The sequence below is a fragment of the Chlamydomonas reinhardtii genome, chromosome 10 (genome assembly GCF_000002595.2).
Source record: "Chlamydomonas reinhardtii strain CC-503 cw92 mt+ chromosome 10, whole genome shotgun sequence".
Taxonomy (NCBI): domain Eukaryota; kingdom Viridiplantae; phylum Chlorophyta; class Chlorophyceae; order Chlamydomonadales; family Chlamydomonadaceae; genus Chlamydomonas; species Chlamydomonas reinhardtii.
In genome coordinates this window covers 3,960,159-3,979,119 of record NC_057013.1, presented here as the reverse complement: position 1 = coordinate 3,979,119, position 18,961 = coordinate 3,960,159, and the positions used below count along the sequence as shown (strand labels likewise).

The 18,961-nt window shown below is 66.5% G+C and overlaps 3 protein-coding genes across 3 annotated transcripts; 2 read left to right on the top strand and 1 right to left on the bottom strand.

Moving 5' to 3' along the window:
- The first annotated feature begins 54 nt into the window (after window positions 1-54).
- Window positions 55-5,870, top strand: CHLRE_10g448700v5 (uncharacterized protein). The gene is made up of 13 exons (XM_001698436.2): window positions 55-340; window positions 425-637; window positions 996-1,151; window positions 1,477-1,746; window positions 2,029-2,139; window positions 2,410-2,511; window positions 2,736-2,805; window positions 3,079-3,169; window positions 3,542-3,701; window positions 4,112-4,209; window positions 4,510-4,753; window positions 5,034-5,162; window positions 5,415-5,870. The coding sequence occupies exons 1-13, from the start codon at window positions 227-229 to the stop codon at window positions 5,583-5,585; spliced, it is 1,929 nt and encodes a 642-aa protein (XP_001698488.1). The 5' UTR covers window positions 55-226; the 3' UTR covers window positions 5,586-5,870.
- A 54-nt stretch (window positions 5,871-5,924) lies between these two features.
- CHLRE_10g448650v5 (uncharacterized protein) lies at window positions 5,925-11,880 on the top strand. Its single transcript, XM_043066926.1, has 11 exons — window positions 5,925-6,372; window positions 6,520-6,645; window positions 6,974-7,057; window positions 7,465-7,542; window positions 7,896-7,998; window positions 8,181-8,518; window positions 8,943-9,005; window positions 9,273-9,356; window positions 9,657-9,811; window positions 10,251-10,404; window positions 10,949-11,880. The coding sequence occupies exons 1-11, from the start codon at window positions 6,013-6,015 to the stop codon at window positions 11,420-11,422; spliced, it is 2,019 nt and encodes a 672-aa protein (XP_042920323.1). The 5' UTR covers window positions 5,925-6,012; the 3' UTR covers window positions 11,423-11,880.
- A 2-nt stretch (window positions 11,881-11,882) lies between these two features.
- CHLRE_10g448600v5 (uncharacterized protein) lies at window positions 11,883-18,924 on the bottom strand. Its single transcript, XM_043066925.1, has 12 exons — window positions 18,238-18,924; window positions 17,533-18,007; window positions 17,064-17,139; window positions 16,614-16,724; window positions 16,201-16,262; window positions 15,767-15,882; window positions 15,293-15,407; window positions 14,608-14,687; window positions 14,027-14,285; window positions 13,300-13,553; window positions 12,836-12,932; window positions 11,883-12,571 (listed from the first exon to the last, which is right to left on the bottom strand). The coding sequence occupies exons 1-12, from the start codon at window positions 18,780-18,782 to the stop codon at window positions 12,482-12,484; spliced, it is 2,280 nt and encodes a 759-aa protein (XP_042920322.1). The 5' UTR covers window positions 18,783-18,924; the 3' UTR covers window positions 11,883-12,481.
- Window positions 18,925-18,961: the final 37 nt, after the last annotated feature.

Sequence of the window (18,961 nt, the reverse complement as noted above, 5' to 3'; positions counted from 1 at the left end):
TCCTGAAGTTGGTTGCCCTAGCCGACCACCTTTACCCAGTCCTAGTATCTATAACTCCTGTACATTGTACACATATATAACGCCGATAGGCTCACGCACCGTGCCTCCCTGATGAATTTAGGTTCTAAAGCTTTCGACGGGCTATAAAATGCGCATGTAATACTTATCAAGCATACTTTATCATGAGACTATAATCCAAGGCGTGCTCGTCGACAGACACGGGAAAATGCTGCCGTCCGGAGCTCCGCTTCAAAACCCTGCGCAGCAGGCGCAGGCGTTTGCCGCTGTGCAGCAGCTAGCTCAAGCGCAGCAGCTGGCGGCGGCGGGAATGCAGGGCGCGGTAAGACCGGGCCGGGCACGGTCGGCGGGGTTGGGGTCTCGCACACCGAGTTCCAATGGAAGGCTGGTGTGCCTTGCTGCGTAGGTCCCGGGCGCTGCGCCTCAGATGCCTGCTCCCCAACCGGCTGCGGCCACGCCGCCCCCGACCGCGGCGTCGCCGGCGCCGACGCCAGCGGGTGCCGCGGCAGCTGCGGCGCCAGCCGCAGCGGGGCCAGCTGCGCCTGCCGCCGGGGCAAAGCCCGCGCAGCGCCAAAAGAAGCGCAAGTTTGGCCAGACGCAGCAGGCAGCGCCGGAGAAGGTGAGACAGGTTTAGGACCGCACGTGGCCCTGCCATGTTGCGGGGCATTGAGACGCAGGGCGGGGGTGGGCGCCCGACCGTTCCGCCGTGCAAATCACACACCAGCGCCACAGCGCCATGTGGGCACCAGCTGCGGAGCTCTGGGGGCCCTGGTCTCGGGAGCAAAGGAACCGCGTCGCTCAGTCCCACCGCCATCAACGCTACGCGCTGCATCCTCGCGCGGCAACTCCTCTAGGGCATGGGCGCGCCTGTAGCACCATTCCGGGTGGTCTGGGAAGCATTCCGGACCTACTCCCCCCACACACAAAATCCCAACCCCCAATCCCAACCCTCAATCCCAACTCCAACCCCCCTCCAGATGTCCACGGCGGTGCCCGAGTCCGCGCTGTACAACCACCTGTTGGATCTGGACCGGGCGGTGAGCGACACCATAGCGCGCCGCAAGGCCGACTTCAAGGAGCCCTTCCCGCCCTACAACGACCCCGTGAAGCGAGTCATGCGCCTCACCGTGCAGGTGCGGAAGCAGGGGGCCGGAGCAGGGGTTGCCGAGGCAGGGGTAGTTCATTCCAATTCCAAAGTAAACCATTGGCAACCCAGGAAGCAGGGGGCCGGAGCAGGGGCGGGGGAGCGGGAGATAGTGTGCCTAGCGCCCAACGAATGGGTCCGGAATCGTCGCCGGAGGGCAGGCAAGGAATGTCATGGGTCAGGGTTTCCTGCAGGTCTGCAGAGCTCGCCGTTCGACCCGTTACCGGTCACGTAGCGCCACAGCCCGTAGCTCGCTGCTTGTATCCACAGCTTATCCCGTCTCCCGGGCTGCTTGGTGTCTTCCTGGCGCGCAGGCGCACTACCAGCACCAGCCGGTGCCGCCCAAGGCGCCCATCGTGGTCCCGCAGCCCACCGGCCTCGCGGGCCCGTCGGTGGGCAACGCCGCGATCCTTGCCGCCGCTCAGTCCTTCATGTTCCAGGGAGCTGCCGCCGCCGCCGCCGCCGCCGCCGGGAGCGGGAGCGGCGATGCGGCGGCGGGGGCGAGCGGCGCCGGGGCTGCGGGCGGCGGCGCGGGGCCGAGCGGCGCTGAGCAGGCGCAGGAGCCGCCGTCGTGGACGCTCACCGTAAGTTGTGGGTTGCATGCCTGGGCCTGTGTGGTACCGGTGTGTTATGTCCGGATATATGTATAGATTTGAGCCACGCCAGCTAGCCGTTCACAGCTAGCCCACCGGGCCACGCCTGCATGCACCTTGCGGCATGTTGGACTGAGGGCGCTTGGCCGGGTGCCCTGCCACACACGCCACAAACACGCCTCATACAGTCATACGCGACACACATGCCAACCCCGCACGCCAACCCCACACGCCAAACCCCACACGCTCACCCCGCCTCCACACGCCCCCCAGATCTCGGGTGCGCTGGTGGACCCCACCGAGCACCTGGTCAAGGCGGCGCTCACGGCGGCGGCGGCGGCGGCGGCGCGCGGCGACCCCTCGGCGGCCATGCTCATGCTGCAGGTGCGCAGGCCGGGGCGTGTGTGGGTGGGTGGGTGAGTGGGTGAGTGTAACTTGCCCGAGCCCGAGGAGGAGATGGGGGCGGGCGCTTTGGGCCCTGCTTCGGCGGGAGGCGGGCGGTTTTATGGATTGGGGCACGGATGCAAGCAATTCCCTGGCTAGGCGGCGACCGGCCCTGTACCGCGTCGCTGCTTTGCAGTGTACGGACCCCGAACTCGTGTGCCCCGGACCTCTTGCCCTATCTCGTGTCCTGCCCCGGTGCTGCTGCCACAGGCCCAGAACCTGAACACGCAGCACCAGCAGCAGCAGGCCAAGGCAAAGGAGGACGGCACGGCGCGACTGGGCTACCTCACAAACATCGTCCGCCGCATGGAGGTGCGGCCAGAGGCGGGGGGCGTGGGGGCGTGGGGCGTGGGGCCGGGGGCGTGGGGCCTGGGGCGTTGGCTCGGGGTGGGTGCATTCCGTATGGGTCAGTTCCGGGGCGCCCTCAGTTGTCATGCAGCTTACCTGCCCGACCCAGTTGAATATCCGTCGCAAACTCGTGTGTGCCATCTGTTTTTTCCACGTGTGCTATCTGTCCCTACCTCGCAACCTCTCAGGTGCACCTGGACCCGGAGCTGTACCCGGGCGAGCAGGGCCGCATCGTGTGGGACAAGGCAGCACACACAGGTACGGGCACTGTAGGCGCCGGGTGCGGTGGCGGGGACAGGGGCAGGGGCAGGCATTCGCAAACACTCGGGTGGCAAGCACCCGGGTCCGCAGAGCCCGCAGCAGCACGCAGCTGCGCATCATGCGGAGAATGCACTTGGTGGGAACGAGCGTGGGCTCCCGAGTCCTTGTTTTTGCATCTATGTCGGACACGGGAGCGACGCGCCGAGCACGGGCCCAATACAGCTTCAATTTGCCCGGTGCTCGCGCTGCCTGCTGCCTGCTGGTCCGCAGGCCTGCACCGGGAGGCGGTGGAGGTGCGGCGGCTGGGCGGCCGCAGCTGCAAGGCCACGGTGCTGGTGTGGCCCGACTACCTGCCGGAGCGGTGAGGCGGTGGGGACGGTGTGGAGGGGGTGGGCGAGGGTCAAAGCCCGGCCATGGGGTCTGGGTCGGGGTGGGTCGGGGTGGGGGTCGTGGGATTGCCGTCTGGGCTATTAAGCGGGGGGGGGGCGGGCGGTGCTCCGTGCGGCCGTCAGCTGTGCTCCTGTGGTGCCTGACTCACCAGGCTGCCGCCGCCGCTTCCGGGCCCACTGACGCAGTGTCGTCCTGCCCCATTTCCTTAGCTAACCTTAAATGTAATCCCCACTTGAACCCGGCTTGCATGGACGGCTACCTTCCGCTCCTTCCCCCGCTCCATTCCCCCGCTCCTCCTCCCTCACCACCCCGCAACGCCCCACACCCCGCAACCGCTGCGCAGCTACGTGCTGCCGCCGCTGCTGGCCGAGGTGCTGGGCATGGTGCACGGGCACGAGACGCGCAGCCGCGTGATGGTGGCGCTGTACGGCTTCATCAAGAGCCGCAAGCTGCAGGACCCCGGCAACCCCATCAACATACACCTCACCGACCAGCTGGCGCAGGTGGGGGCGGCTGGGGGTGGGGGGCGCGGGAGGTGTGGGGCGTGGGGTTGGGGGGCGTGGGGGTGGGGGGGCCTAGGTTGTGGGCGCGGGGGTGGCGTGGGGGTCGGGGCTGGGTTGGAGGCGACTGCGGGGCCTTGTGCGCAAGGAGCCAGGGGGCCGGGGACGGGGGAGGCGTACAAGGACGGGCAACATACAACGTATTCAGAACCCGATCTCTGGCCTGCCATGTTGCATTGCGGCCGAGCGCTACGTCCTGCCCTCCCTTGCTCCAGCCCAGTAACAACGCACCGTCGCCATTCTGTGCCACCCCACGCCTCCGACGCAACTGATCACAACAACCACAACAACCACAACAACCACAACAACCACAACAACCACAACAACCACAACAACCACAACCACACGTGCAGGTGTTTGGATGCCGCACACTCAAGCTGAACGAGCTGCGGGACAGGCTGGTGGCGCTGCTGACGCCCGTGCCGCCCGTCAAGTTCGAGTACCACATCAAGTGAGAGCAGCGGCCAGGGCGCCCGCACACACAGCGCCGCGGGGGTGGCGGCAAGTGCGACGTGTCGCGGGGATCACACGTGCGCACACGCCTGCGTGCATCCGGTGTCCACACCAATGCCTGATATCCTGCTTTGTGCCGACGCGCCGAGCCCCGCCCTCCGCTTCGCTTGCCCGCACACACTGCCACGTTTCCCTTCACCCGCTGGCCCTGTCTCCTCCACACCCCTCCTCATGCGGCCCCTCCGTGCCCGCCCCCGCGACGCCTCCTAACCCAACCCAACCCAAACCCAACCCACAGCCTAGACAACCTCACCAAATCCTTCGCCGGTCACGCCGCCGCGGCGGCGGCAGAGCCGGCCGCCGTCGCCGCCGCCGCCGCGGCGGCGGGCGCCGCCACTCCTGCTGTGGGCGTGGGGTCGGGTGGCGGCGGCGGTCTGAGCGGCTGTCTGGACATGGAGGTGGTGGATGTGGACTTCTTCACGCCCTCGCTGCTGCCGCACCAGATGGCGGCGGTGCTGCAGAGCTACTACAAGGACAAGGAGGTGGGGGTGGGGAGTGGGTGATGGGGGGGGGGGGGCTGGGCTGGTGGCCTGAGCTGAGCTGAGCTGAGCTGAGCGCTGGGCTGGCTTGGAGGGGGCCAGTGAGGGGTGTGAGGCATCAGCGCTCGCAGGTGCATGTGCCTGAGGCTCGAAGAGCTGGTTCCTCCGCCTGCAGCCCACCTTCCCGACAGCTCCTATCCCGCTGCTCTGCCTGCCCCTACCCCTGACCTGTCTCCCTGACCCCCCTGACGCCCCCTGTCCCCCCTGACACCCCGCTGTCCAGATCGAGGCCATGGACGCCAAGCTGGCCGGACTCATCCGCCGCCTGAACGAGGCGCGCCGCCGCCGAGCCATACTGCTGGGCTTCGCACACGCGCCCATCGACATGACGCACGCGCTGCTGGCGGCGCAGGTGGGCGCGGGGCCGGGGGCGAGGGGGGAAGCGCGGGCAGGGATAGGGATCTGACGAGGGGCGGGCAGATCCACGGCCTGCGCGCAGCGCAGCCGCGCAGCCGACCTGCACCCTGTGCCCTGCCTCTAAGGCTCAAACTTTGACCTCACCTGGCCTGGGAGCCGGGCTCTCCTTCCCTGCATCCATCCGGCACCAGTCCCCAAACCCGCTGTTTCTCATCTTCTCTCACCTCGCCGCCTGTCCGTCGCGCAGGCTCGCGAGCTGCGCATGGGCAAGCAGGGCAGCGGGCGTGACTACGAGGTGGAACGGCGCACCGAGGTGTTCCGGCAGCGCTGGGTGGAGGACGCGGTGATGAGCTACCTGCACAAGCGCATGGGGCGGCCGCTGGACACCAACGGGGCGGCGGGGGGCGTGCTGGAGTGAGGGGGAGGGGAGGTGGGAAGGGTGGCGGCGCGGGTGGGTGGGTGTATGGCGGGGTGAGGCCGTAGGGTGAGGCGGTGATGCAGGAAGGTTGCTGCTATGATGGTGGAAGTGATGTTGGCATGTAGGGCGGGTTGAGGTGCAGGTGAAGGTGCGGAGGAGGGGCGCCATGACTTGCGTGCATGAGCTGCGGCCGCCGGCCGGGGTGCATCGGTGGTTGGTAGGGTTGGTGCGCCCATTCCGAAACCATCGGCGATTTCGGCTAACGTACTTGCATTAAAATTTGCGTCCATCAAGGTGTTCCACAGCTTTCCTGCGCTAGCATCGTATTAAGTAAAGCGACTTCACCTACAACTTCGCGACAGCGCGAACTCCAGCATCGCTGCTTGCCTTGCCTCAACAGCCTCGTTTTTTCTCTCGGCCGCCGACCATGGCGAGCAAGACAATAACCTCCAGCACTTACGCGACGGCGGTGAAGCCCCCGGCCACCGACCCTGCCTACCAGGAGCGAAAGCCAAGTCGCGACATTGACGCCGAGCTCGCTGCCGGCCTCAGCGCCAAACACCGCCAAGCCGCGGCCGCGGCTGACGAGCTTGCGCCATTGGGCGCAGCAGTCGCTGGCGAGTCACCGGCAGCTGGTGGCGAGACCCGTGGGACAGCCGCGCCCCGCGGCAGTAGCAGCAGCAGCCGGAGGGTGGCGGTGATCCTGCACGGCAAGCGGGCGGACGAGGCGGATGTGCGGGCGGCGGTGAAGGCGCTGCGGCTGGAGGGAGTGAAGCTGGACGTGAAGGCGAGTGTGGGTTGGCGGAGGAGGGGGTGGGCACAGACGTCGCGGGCACAGGGTTGAGGAAGGGTGGCTGTGAAACCGTGGGTGGACTCGCGGCGCCCCTCACTCGTTATACTACTTCCCCCCCCCCCGGCCTCGCTTTCGCGTTAGGTGACGTGGGAGAGCGGCGACGTGTCCAAGTTCGTCAAGGACATTGTGCGTGAGCGCTCTGCCGACACCATCGTGGCGGCTGGCGGCGACGGCACACTGAATGAGGTGGTGGCGGCGCTCATCAAGGTGCGTGGCGGCGCTGTAGATGTGTGTGTATATGTATGTGGTTGCGTGTGTGCGTGTGTGTGTGGGTGTAGAATGCCGTGTCGGTGTGTGTGGATCCGGCTAGCAGCTGCATGGCGGCTGTGCTGCGCAACCGGTTCAAACGATAACGGCACCGGGACCCAGTCACCCAGACACGGAACCCAGCAAGGACAGACGGTCACCCAACTTGGCCCAAAACCGGGACCCATCCGCCGCCAAGAGGGAGGGCATCCGGGGAGTGCATCTGACCCGTTGCACCCTCTGCTCCTGCCGCTGCTGCCGCTGCCGCTATTGTTGCCCGCTGCTGCAGTGCAAGGCGCCTCGCAGCATTGCGGTGGGGCTGCTGCCCATGGGCACATCCAACGACTTCGCGGCGGTGACCGGGCTGCCGCAGGTGGGTGCGTGTGTGTGTGTGTGGGGGGGGGGGGGTAAAGCCATTCAGGGCGTGGGAGGCCGGTTGTTGCGGGCGGTGGGCATTGTAAGTAGGGCAGTGTGGGGTATTCGGGTTTTACTGGCCGCAAGAATACGGTACGGCACGGGGTTGTGCATCAACAAACCACAATCACCAACCATTGCACCACCACTATCACCACCACCGGTTGGCGCTTTCCCAACACACGACGACCGCCCCTTCCTGTCCAACCACCCAGACACCCGGCCTCGACTGTGCAACCGGCACGTCGCCCCCTGGTTGCCCCCATGCCCCAACCCCTGGACCCCTGCACTTCCCCCGCCTCTGCCTGTGCTCCAGTCTGGGCCGGTGTTTACGAGCCTCCACCTGCCTCCCCCCCCCCCCGTCAGGACCTGGACGGCGCGTTGCGGCTGTGCTGCCGCTCCGACAACCTGCACCCCATAGACGTGGGGCTGCTCAACGGCGAGGTGAGGACTGAGGGCAGGGAGCCGACATGTCAACAAACGGGGGGAGGGGGGAAAGCGGGCGGGTAGCTGGGGCCCTAGGGGCTGTTGCGCTCGGGGGGTTGGCGCGTGGGTTCCAGCAGTCCGCTGCCGCACGGCGCCTTCACCATGCCCCCCCCCACACCCACACCCACACACACACATACACATGCCACAGCCCTCGGCCCGGGCGCTGATGTGGCAAATCGCACACAACTGTTCCCCCCGCTTCGGGCTCTGCGGGCTGAGTACGAGTCCTGGGCCTCGGGGTTACTTGGGACTTGGGACTAACCCACCTTCCCCGTTACCCCCTCCCCCTCCCCTGCGCACACACCCAGGTGTTTATGAACACGGCCACTCTGGGCGCCTCTGCGGAGCTGGGCTCCGAGACCAGCCACGAGGCAAAGCAGATGCTGGGGCCGGCAGCGTACCTGGTCACGGGTGCGTGTGTTTGTGTGCATGTGTGTATGCGTGTGTGTGTGTGTGTGTGCACTTGACGCCGTTGCTAATGCCTGGCCGCTCTGTCCTGCCCTGCCTGCCCTGCCCGACTCATTCTTGTCCACCTTCTGGTTTCTTATTGGGGCGAATGAAACACACCCCTCCCTCCCCCGCTGACGGCGCAGGTGTGGCCCGCCTGGTGGGCTACACGGCCGTACCTGTGCGCATGCGCTTCCCCAAGCCCCCGCCCCCGCCCCAGCACCAGACCACCAGCCCCGCAGACAGCCGCAGTGCCAGTCGCACAGAGCGCGACACCGGCAGCACCAGCGCCAGCGCCAGCAGCGGCGCGGCAGCCGGTGCCGCTGGCGCGGGAGGCAGCAGCAGCGGCGCGGCGGCCGCGGCGGGGCAGCAGCCTCAAGAGGCGGCGCCGGTGCAGCAACAGCAGCAGCAGCAGCAGCAGGTGCAGCAGCAGCAGGTGGAGCGGACCCAGTACGACAAGATCAAACCCGGCAAGACCATGGAGGTGGGGTGGGCGTGTGCGGGTGTGGGTTAAAATGGCGCTCAGGGGGGGTTGTAAATACCAGCCCAAACTAAACCAAAACCAACGAAAACCAGCGGAGCGCAGGCAGAGGCGTTAGTTGCAAGTTGCAAGTTGCAAGTTGCAATACTTATGGGATGTGGGTCGAGGCGTCGAGGAGCAGCAGGGCGAGAGGGGCGGTTGCGCGTTGCGAGGGGCAAGGCTAGGAGCAGGTGCAGAAACAAGCGTAGGGGCAGCCGTGTGCCATGACCTTGCCTCTCTAGTGCCTTCCCACCCAGGCTCCCCACACCACCTCCTCATCCCGCCCACTGACACCGCCCCTTGACATCGGCGGCCCCTCACCCCGCATACCGCTTACCCCCCCCCACACACACACACACACACACACACACACGCCCCGCCCCTCCAGGTCCGGGCCGAGGTGCTCAACCTGACCGCCGGCAACAGCCGCCAGCTGGCCAGCATGGTGCAGGTGCGGGCGTGGCGGTGTGTAGAGAGTGTTTGCGTGTGTGTGGGGGGGGGCGGGGCGCATGTGTGTGTCTATGTACGTGTGGGTGTGGGTGTGGGTGTGGGTGTGTGTCTGGCTGGGCGCGTGCATGTGCTTGTGCCTGTGGCGACGACGACGGCGACGGCACCTTACCAGACCTGCGGTCTGGTGGTGCGCATCACCTGTACACCATATACCAGACCATATACACACACACGCCCATCACCCCCCGCTGTCCCCCCCTACCACAAGGCCTGCCCGGACGCGCTACTGGATGACGGGCTCCTGGACGTGACTTACGTCACCGGCGGCGCGGCGGCAGGCGCCACCAGCCTGGTGAGTGAGAGATGGCGGTGGCGGGAGGGCGGGTGTGCTGCTGCTAGTTCTGATGGTGGTGCTGGTGCTGCGGATGGTGGTGGCACTGCGCGGCGTGGCTGCCTCCGTCACCCGTTGGGTTTACAGTTGTTCCCGCGCACCTCACACGACAGCCGTACTGATCTTTCCACGCCTACTGCCTCTCCCCCCCCCATTCCTGGGTTGGGCGACGATCCCTTGCCATTGGGCACCCATTTCGCTGGGAATATTTGACCATCCCTCCGTCGCTAAGCCTCCTGCATGTGTATGCCCGGCCCACAGGTGGGTCACATCCTGACGCGGGGCTTGGACGAGGCCCTGCCCGACAACGTGCACATGATGCGCGTGCCCTGGCTGGAGCTGGAGCTGGAGGACGCCGCGGGTGACACGGTGTGGCCCGGCAACAGGGACGGCGAGCCCGTGCCGCCCGGCCGCAAGTGAGGCAGCGGCGCGGAGCCCAGAGTCCTGAATTTGTGTGTGTGTGTGTGTGTGTGTGTGTGTGTGTGTGTGTGTGTGTGTGTGTTGTGTGTGTGTGTTTGTTTTGTGTGTGTGTGTGTGTGTGTGTGTGTGTGTGTGTGTGTGTGTGTGTTGTGTGTGTGTGTGTGTTGTGTGTGCGTGTGCGTATCATTTGTGCCGTGAGCAGTAAGGATGCCTGCCGCCCACGGCTGCATGTCCACTCGCACTCGTTCCACACAACAACCACGTACTCTACCGGAACCCCCAACCCTCAACCTCCCAATCCCCAACCCCCATCACATAAGTATTATCACTTGCAACTAACGCCTCTGCCTGTGCTCCGCTCGTTTTCGTTGGTTTCGGTTTAGTTTGGGCTGGTATTTAAACCCCCAACCCCCAACCCACCCACCCACTCTGCAGGTTCCTGCTGGAGGCGCTGCCGCGGCGTGTGGCCATGCACCTGCCGCCGGCGGCGCAGGCGCTGCTGGCGGCGGGCGCCGACCCGCGCCTCAACCCGCCCGTCATCGCGATCAACAGGCTGCGCAAGGGGGCCCTCAAGGCCATGCTGGCGCAGGTGTGTGTGTGTGTGTGTGTGTGTGTGTGTGTGTGTGTGTATGTGTGTGTGCCTGTGTGTGTGTGTGCGGGTGTCTTTGAGAGCACAGGGGAAGAACGTGTGTGTCTGGGTGTGCCTGGGTGTGTGGGCGGGTGTGCGTGATGTGGGCAGTGCGTGGGTGCAGGTGGGGTAGGTCGTGCCGTTTGGGGGAGAGCAGCAGGCACGGGGGGCTGGGGGAGTCTGCTGCTGCCTTTTGCCCTGCTGGCTGCTCCTCTGGCACTGGCACTGACGCTGACACTCTGCTCATGCCACGTCACCAGCGTGGCATACACGCCAACACCCGCCGCCCACGCGCACACCGACCTAACCGATCAATGCGGTTAATCGGTTAGGCACCCCGCCTTGCTCCCTCCCGGGACCAACTTGCCCCTGACCTAACTTGTCTTTTGCCTCATATGCTGCAATCCCTGCGTCCTTGGGTTTCTTATCAGGAATGCCGGAACCATGCCCCATCCCCCATACCCCGTGCCCCCCACCCCCACCCCCACCCCGTCCCGGTGTGCAGGTGACCCGCTTCAAGCGCATCAACCCCTTCAGCCGCCCTCGCTGGCAGGCGGCGGCGCTGGGGCTGCTAGGCCGCGCGCCCGAGCTGCTGCTGGCCTTCGCCGCCGGCTGGTTCCTGGCCGGCCGCAGCAGCAGCAGCCGCCGCGGCGGCGCCGCCACAAGCCCCACAGCTGCAGCCCGCAATGAGGCGCGCGACACGGAGAGCAACAGGCGCCGGACGGCCAGTGGCGGCGGCGCTGCAGGCGCTGACGAGGGCGGCAGCGGCGGCGGTGGCGGTGGCGGCAGCCGGCAGCGCCAAGGCATCCGGTCCTGGGTGCGGGGCGTGCTGGGGCGCCACAGGGGCGGCGCCGCCGCCACGGGCGAGGAGGCGGCGGCGGCGGCGGCGGCGGCGGCGGCGCGGCGCCCTGCTGGCGACACACACGGCGGGCTGGGGCACCCGGTGGGTGCGGCTGCGCTCGTGCCCGCCGCCACCTAGGCGCGAGAGAGCAAGCCGCGTGAATGGCTTGGCTTACATGGGAGGCCTTTTGCGGGCGCAGGGTTGGTTGCAATCGATTGATGCGTGGGCACGGGGCGGGGCGGGCGGTGGAGCTGCTGGCCGTGGTGGTGCCGGTGAGGTGGTGTCGCTGAGGCAGAAAATGTCGGGTGCAGTGCGGCCTGTGTACGGGGGGGGGGGTTTGATGGTGGTGGTGATGACGATGATGATGACGGTGGTGGTGGTGGTGGTGGTGGTGCTGGGATACATAATTTCTTCCCAGCCCAACGACACCAAAGTTTACAGAGCGCGGGGACTGGAGGAGGTTTGCCGGGGGAGAGAACTGGCCGGCCCTCAAGCCCCAAGATAAGCACGAATTGGACAGCGGCAGCAGACGGCTCGGTAGCTGGTGCGCATGACTCTGAGCGGCCGCTGGTTGAAGGATGCTTGGCGCAGGCCAAAGTATAATTGCAACATTGACAGGATTGACATGCCGCCATGGTCACAATGCCGCGTCCCACGTCCCAGCCACTCTCTTTGAGCCTCGCTCCCAATCACAGCGCCCGTCGCATCTTGACGTCGCACGTGGCTCATCGGCTGGGTCACGACGCCGTAACGCCTGTCGACGCACAAACCCGCACAAAACCGTTGGCATTGGGCCCTCCGCGCAACGGTCCGCTTACATCCGCCTACCCAGACACTCAACATCAAGACCGTCCGCGCCGCAACCCCTGGCGGCATGAATGAATGAACAAAGCAATCCATGCATGGGCCAATCACGGTCACCGCCAATGAAGTGTGGGGCGTTCCAAACTTTGACCCTACATTCGTTAGCAAGTCTGGGCCATCGCCATTGCCAAGTGCAACGAGGCGATGCCGTCCATGCAACAGGTAGGCCACACCATGCAGAGGCCTGCCTAAGCCGCGCGGCAGCGCATAACAGTCTCGCTCTGCATCAAAACACACACACACACACACACACACACACACACACACACACACACACACATACACACACACACACACACACGCACAGACGACCCACGCCCTCACGCCGCCGCCTCACTTGCCCTTCCTGTTGGCCGCCTGCGCCGCCGCCATGGCCCTCAGCCGCATCTGCTCCACAAGCAGCTCGCTCAGCTCCTCCGCCGCCTGCGTGCGCGTGTGCGTGTGCGTGTGTGAACAGTGATAGCCACGAGCAAGGCACAGGAGCAGCAACAACAATAACAACACGACACGAACAGCAATAACAAGAAGTCTACGAACAGGCCCCGAGGGTGCAGCACTGCAGCTATTACCGTAGTGAGACCAGCTGTTATGGTGTTGTGGTGCCGTAGGCGCGAAGGGCCGGCTGTTTCGATTGATACAAGTCCCTGGTGGGGGCCCAGCCCCCCGCACCCGCACCCCCCGCCGCACCTGCGCCTCCCGCGTCCAGTCCTCCAGCTTGTGGCGCTTCACGTACTCGGTGGTCCACTGCAGGTGCTTGTGCGCCGCCATCACCAGGGCCGAGTAGCTGCGGGGGGCGTGTGTGTGTGTGTGTGTGTGTGTGTGTGTGGTATGTGTGTGGGTGGGGGCGAAAGTGGGGGGGGGGGTTGGTTTGGCAGGGGCACTTGGGTGCAGCTGCATTGACATGGCGGGTCAGGGGTGCCTGCAAGCGGTCGCGAGGTCGCGTGGGGGCTGCTCCTGGGGACTGCTGTGGGAGCTGGGGGCCGACGTATGCGTGTCTCAGCACGCCCCCAGCTCACACAGCAGTCGTGTGCCCCCGCACACCACAATAACCAGATGCACGTGATGCCCTTGGCATACGCAACCCCACCCCCTTCACACCCAGTGCGCACACACGGTACCAATCCCTCCCCACGATCTTCCCAAGCACTCACTTCGCGTCCGCGCCCGCCTTGCCGCCCTCAGCCCCTGCTCCTGCTGCTCCTGCCGCTGCTCCTGCCCCTGCCGCTGCCGCTGCTGGCGGCGCCCTCATCTTGTGCATCATGCGGCCCAGCCCGAATGAGGCCATGAGGAAGTAGGGCTCGTTGTCGGAGTCCACGCGGTCCGGCAGCTGGCCGGTGGCGGGGCTGAGGAAGGAGGACAGGAAGCGTTGGTAGTACTTGGCGGCGGAGGTGGCGGCGGCGGCCACCTTGGGGGGGGGGAGGGGGTGGGGCGGGGGAGAGGGTGCGGGGGAGAGGGCGTGGGGGAATAGGGCGCGGGGGAGAGGGGTGGGGAGGGCGTAAGGGAGGGGCGGGAGCTGGGCGTCTCCTGGGTCCTGGGAGGGCGGTTAAGGCCCAGGGCGCTAATGCTGCCCGACACACAGACGCGAGCCCGGAGTCGCAGGCACACCGCGCCTCCCGCTCCCCCAACCTTCCCCCCAAACCCTGGGCATCAACACCCCCGCAGCCGCACCGGTGCTGCCTACACGTGCCGTACACGTTCCCACATACCACATACCCCACGTGCGCTGGCTTCGGCGCTGCCGCCCCAACCCACACACAACACCCCGTGGCACGGCACCCCGCCCGCCTCCACCTTGCCTTGCGGGCCCCTCCCCGTGGCTGGGTGGGCTGTCGAATGATGGGAATTTTCCATTGGGCCCGGGCACATAACCCCCCTCACCTTGGCATCCGACTTGCCGCCACCACCACCACCCGCCCCAGCCGCCGCCGCGGCAGCGGCCGCTGCGCTGCTCTGCGCCTGCAGCTCCCTCACGTCGCTGACCTCGCGGTAGATGTGCGCCAGCTCCAGGTCTATGGAGCGGCTGAGCCCCGGGTAGTGGTCGGGGTTGAGGCCGCCCGACAGCGGCTCCAGCAGCTGCGCGCGGCAGCGGTGCATGGCGGCGGCGCGGCCGGGGTCGGCCTCGAAGCCGGCCAGGCACCTGGAGGAGAGAGCAGGTGGGTGGGTGGGTGGTTGGGTGGTTGGGTAAAGGGTTGGGGAGTGGGGTGTGGGGTTTGGGGTGTGAGGGTGGGCTGGCAGCAGCCGCACCTGCATCCGCACCCCTGCCTCTTTGGCGCCGCCCCGCAAAGCCCACCCCCGTCCCCGTTAGACTCCGGCACACAGCCCCCACCCCACACCCGTGCCCGCCTCCATGCCCCTCCTCACTCCTCCCCCTCTCCCTCCTGACACTCCCACTCTTCCCCACTCCACCTCCCACTCTTCGCCACTCCCACTCCCACTCCCACTCCGCCTCTCTCCCCCACCTGTACATGTTGCTCATGTCCATGAGGATGCCCACGTGGTCCGTCACCCAGCCGTCCAGCTGGTAGTAGGCCAGCGCCGCCTGTGTGTGTGTGTGAGGGGGGAGAGGTAAGGCGTGGTGATGGCGTGGTGGGGTGGGGTTGTGCCCACCCTTCCCAATCAAGGAAACCAAAGACACGAAGTGTGTGGGAGGGCTGTCCAGCCCAATTCCCAATGCACTGAAACCCAAAACCCGGAACCAGCCCAAGGGGGTTCGGTGGGGGGGCGGGGGACATTGGGGTGGAGTGAGCGCAAACACACATACACGGACACGGACACGGACACGGTGCGGTGGGAGGGAGACGGAGGCGGCGGCACCCAAGAGCCGCGCATGCGTGGTCCGCACACGGCTCATGCTGTCATGCACAGCACATGGGCCCTCACGCGCCTCACAGCAGCGGACCCCGCTATACCCTTCCCATGCCCATGCCCGTGCCGATCAAGTGCCCCGCCGCCCCCGTTGGCGCTTCGGATTCTGACTCACGGCTAAGCCCCTCCCCCAAGTGCGCCCCCTTGGGAACGTTGATACCGCCCCCTCTCGTGTCTCATTTTCTTTTGGCAAACGAATGGTAAACGAATGGTGAACGCCCCCCGGGCATATCCACCGTGCCGCCTTCCCCCAGCGCCGGCCCCACCCCTGGCTGTCACCTTGAAGAACGGCATGCCTGTGTTGAGCAGCTCGCGCGCCGCCTCGAATGTGGTGACCAGCGCCGAGGCGCCCCAGGGGAAGGAGTCGGGCGAGGGCACCGCCAGGCCGGGGAACCTGTGTGTGTGGGGGGGGGGGGCATGTTGGTTTTGTATGCCAGGATAAGGAGAGCGCTGACACCTTGCGTGCAAAACATGCAGCAAGCAAGGTGTGTGTACTTGTGTGTGTGTGTGCGTGCGTGCGTGTATGTGTGTGTTAGCGAGTACAAGAGGAGAGCACGCCGGAGAGCACTGCCTTTCATGTGGTCACCCGGTAAGCTTAACCCGCCCTTCCCGGTCCCCGCATCCCCCTGGCAGTTTGGGCACAACCCCGACTTCCCTGCCACCCCTCTCCCCCGCCCCCCCTCTCCCCCGCCACCCCGTTCCCCCGCACGCCGCCCCCCCCCGCACGCCGCCCCCCCCGCACGCCGCCCCCACCTGAGGTAGTCTGGGAAGTGCGACACGTCCGGGTAGTGCAGCTCGGGCTGCTTGCTCTCCACGGTGCGCGAGTGGCTGACTGCCAGACGCATGTTGTACACACGCGCCGTGGCCAGCTGCGGACACGGCGGGGTTTGGGGGGGGAGTTCGGTGGTAGTGGTGGCGGTGGAAGTGGTGGTGGTGGTGGTGGTGGTGGTGGTGGCATGGGAGGCGGGGACTGGCAAGAGCTAGCGTGCGCACGTGAGCACGAGGCTGGAGGTTGGCACATGGGAGCGGGACCCCACGCCGCGGCATGCAAGCCCCAGTGAAGGAGGCACGAGCCGTGCCCAAGCATCCCCGCCTGGCGTCGCATAGCATGTCAAGCACCCCCGTGTCCAAAACCTTATGTCCTCGCACCCCTCACACCCCTCACGCCCCTCATGCTTCTCGCACACCTTGATGTTGGCTGCGATGTCTTCCCCCAGCTCCGCCCCCGCAGCCGTGTCGCGGTCCACCACTGCATGCACATAGGGCGGGAGTGGGGGGCGGTGAGGGAGGGAGCGGAGGGGGCCGCGAGGCACGCACAGCGGCACGCGGCGGCCCCACCCGGCATAGCCATCAGACGCTCCTCCCGCTGCTGCACCACGACGTGCTCGGCCCTGGCCCCACACCGCGCGGCTCAGACCGCGGGCTACCACCTAGCACCCACACCCGCGCCTCTGCCACCCTCTCCGGCTTTCCGCCCCCGTGCCGCTCGCCCCAGCCGACCCACATCCCCCCTTGACCCCTTGGCTACCGCGACCTTTCCCCTGCGACCCTGCCCCTCCAACAAACCCCACCCCTCCAACCCCAGCCTCCCGCCACGCACCCGCCTGCGCCGCCGCGTGGCAGTACAGCGCCAGTCCGAATGCGTTGACCTTGGCGTAGTAGCCGCCCAGCTGCAGGCAGTTGTTCACCCACGTGTCCAGGTCGTACTTGCCTGTGGGGTGTGTGTGTAGGTGTGTGTGTGTGTGTGTGTGTGTGTGTGTGTGTGTGTTAAAAAGCGGAACCTGAGCGTGTGTGTGTGTGTGGTGGGGGGGGGGGGTGTCAGTGCGCACAGGACACCGTGAGTAGTGGCGCGGGCGTGGGCACGTGCTGCACGGTTATCCGCGCGTAGCCGCTTGCGCGGCGCATGCGCGAGGGCGGTCGCACAAGCAAAGTTCCAGAGGCGGTTCACGTGCGCTGCCGTCAGGTGCGGCCCGTGGGTGCGGCCAGTGGGTGCGGCCCCGGCCCCTCCACTCCACCCCTGCCTGCCTGCCCGCCCGCCTGCCTGCCCCACCTCCAGCCAGCTGGCGGTACAGGGTGGCGGCGCAGTACAGCGCGGAGCGGTCGGCCAGCTTTTGGTTGCCGTACACCTGTGGCGGCGTGCGTATGTGTGTGCGTACGTGCGTGCGTGTGTGCGTTCATTAAACAACAAAGCTGGGACAATACATGTGCGTGTGTGTAACCATCACACGTGCATTGGGCATGGCAGCCAGTGCAGTGTCCGGGCAGGGGCGCCGCACACATGCATATGCCCCACCGGGCCTCAAATGCAGCTGCAGTGACCCGTGCCGTGCGGACCTGTGGATGCCCCGCCGTGCTGTGACAGTGGAACCCCCCACTCCCCCAGTCTTCCTCCGTGTCCTCCCACCCACCCACCCACCACCCACCAACTACCACCCACGACCGCTACCACTCCCACTCCCACTCCCATTCCCACTCCCATTCCCACTCCCACTCCCATTCCCACTCCCAGCGCCCCCCACCTGCGCCATGAAGTACAGGGTGCTGGTGTAGTGCTCCTGCACCTTGTCGCTGTCACACCCCGGCAACTCCACCAGCCCCTCGCCACCACCCTCCCCAGACGCCCCGCCCGCTTTCGCAGCAGCTGCCGGCGCCGCCTCCGCAGCCCCTGCTCCCCCTGCAGCCCCTGCAGCCGGATCAGCTCCATCAGCTGCGGCCTCGGCATCGCCCGCTGCCGCGGCCTCTTGCTCCGGCTTGTCGTCCGTCGCTGCGGCCACGGGCTCCGCCTGCTCCTCCGCCCGTTGCTCCGCCTGCTGCTCCACCTGCTGCTCCGGCTGCTGCTCCGGCTGCTGCTCCGGCTGCGGGTGCTGCTTCCTGGGCGCCCCGGCGATGGGCAGGTTGAGGTGCGCCAGGCGGGTGCCGGTGGCTGTGACGCGCTGGTAGAGCGCCTCCGCCTTCTGCAGCCACTCCAGTGCCGTGGCGTAGGAGCCGCGGTTGCTGTGAAGTGCGAGGGAGCAGGCGATGGTGGGGTGCGAGGACGTCAGGGCGTGGCAAGCGCCCGCGCCCACAACCCTACACGTTGCCGCCTCCGTACACCTTCTCTGGGAGTGTCAGTCCACCCCGACACCCACACGAAGCCACTGCCGCACCACCACTCATTCGCTCATCCCCTTCTTCGCAACTCGCTCGCCCTCCTTCCTTCCCCCCATCCCCCCAGTCTCCCCCACCTGTACAGCGCCCCCAGCGAGTTGTACGCCTCCAGCAGCCACGCCAGGTAGGCCTCTGCGCCGCCGGGGGCCGCCTCCAGCACCCCCAGCCCCGCGCGCACGTACGCCTCGCCATCCGACAGCAGGTCCGTGTCCAGCAGGATCAGGCCGCAGCGGATGCGGGCGGCAGCTGCCGCCAGCTCCTGGGGCGAGGGGGGCCGCCCAGATGTGGAGGGCGCTGCAGGCGAGGGCGTCCCGGCATCGACGGCTGGTGGCGCCGAGCTTGCTTCGCCATCGGGCTCCGCTGCGGCGGCAGCTGAGTCCGATGCAGAAGATTCGGCAGCCGCGGGAGCAGGAGCGCTGACAGCAGGCGCTTCCGCGCTGGGCGCGCCTTCTGGTTGGTTCGATGCCGCGAGCAGCAGGGGCTCTCCGAGAGCTTCTCTTAGCACATCCGCAGCTTCATAATGAAACTTGTATGGTTCCTCCTCGCTCTCCTCTCTCGCGCTGATTGCTGTCGCGCGTTTAAGCGCTTCAAGGAATTCCGGCACTGTAGTAGCGGCAGCCATGTTGACCAATACAATAGTAAACGTTATTGTGCAATGAATGCAAAATCCTTTCAGGCATCACAAATGCAGTCTTGGATCCAGGAAGGAACTCCGGTCACCGGAAAGTGAGGATGGGAAAGAGAAGAAGAAGGAGCAGCTGTTGATAGTTCTAACTTACTGGTCCTGGGGTATGATAGAGC

What these genes read in the sequence shown, in the direction of transcription:
- CHLRE_10g448700v5 (XM_001698436.2), top strand. Translation starts at nt 227, where the DNA reads ATGCTGCCGTCCGGAGCTCCGCTTCAAAACCCTGCGCAGCAGGCGCAG. An exon ending in TCACCGACCAGCTGGCGCAG is followed by an intron (nt 3,702 to 4,111) that starts GTGGGGGCGGCT and finishes CCACACGTGCAG; the next exon opens with GTGTTTGGATGCCGCACACT. An exon ending in GCTACTACAAGGACAAGGAG is followed by an intron (nt 4,754 to 5,033) that starts GTGGGGGTGGGG and finishes CCCGCTGTCCAG; the next exon opens with ATCGAGGCCATGGACGCCAA.
- CHLRE_10g448650v5 (XM_043066926.1), top strand. Translation starts at nt 6,013, where the DNA reads ATGGCGAGCAAGACAATAACCTCCAGCACTTACGCGACGGCGGTGAAG. An exon ending in TGGTGGCGGCGCTCATCAAG is followed by an intron (nt 6,646 to 6,973) that starts GTGCGTGGCGGC and finishes CCGCTGCTGCAG; the next exon opens with TGCAAGGCGCCTCGCAGCAT. An exon ending in CGGCAGGCGCCACCAGCCTG is followed by an intron (nt 9,357 to 9,656) that starts GTGAGTGAGAGA and finishes CCCGGCCCACAG; the next exon opens with GTGGGTCACATCCTGACGCG.
- CHLRE_10g448600v5 (XM_043066925.1), bottom strand. Translation starts at nt 18,782, where the DNA reads ATGGCTGCCGCTACTACAGTGCCGGAATTCCTTGAAGCGCTTAAACGC. An exon ending in CCACGCGGCGGCGCAGGCGG is followed by an intron (nt 16,263 to 16,613) that starts GTGCGTGGCGGG and finishes ATGTGCATGCAG; the next exon opens with TGGTGGACCGCGACACGGCT. An exon ending in ACTGGACGCGGGAGGCGCAG is followed by an intron (nt 12,572 to 12,835) that starts GTGCGGCGGGGG and finishes ACGCGCACGCAG; the next exon opens with GCGGCGGAGGAGCTGAGCGA.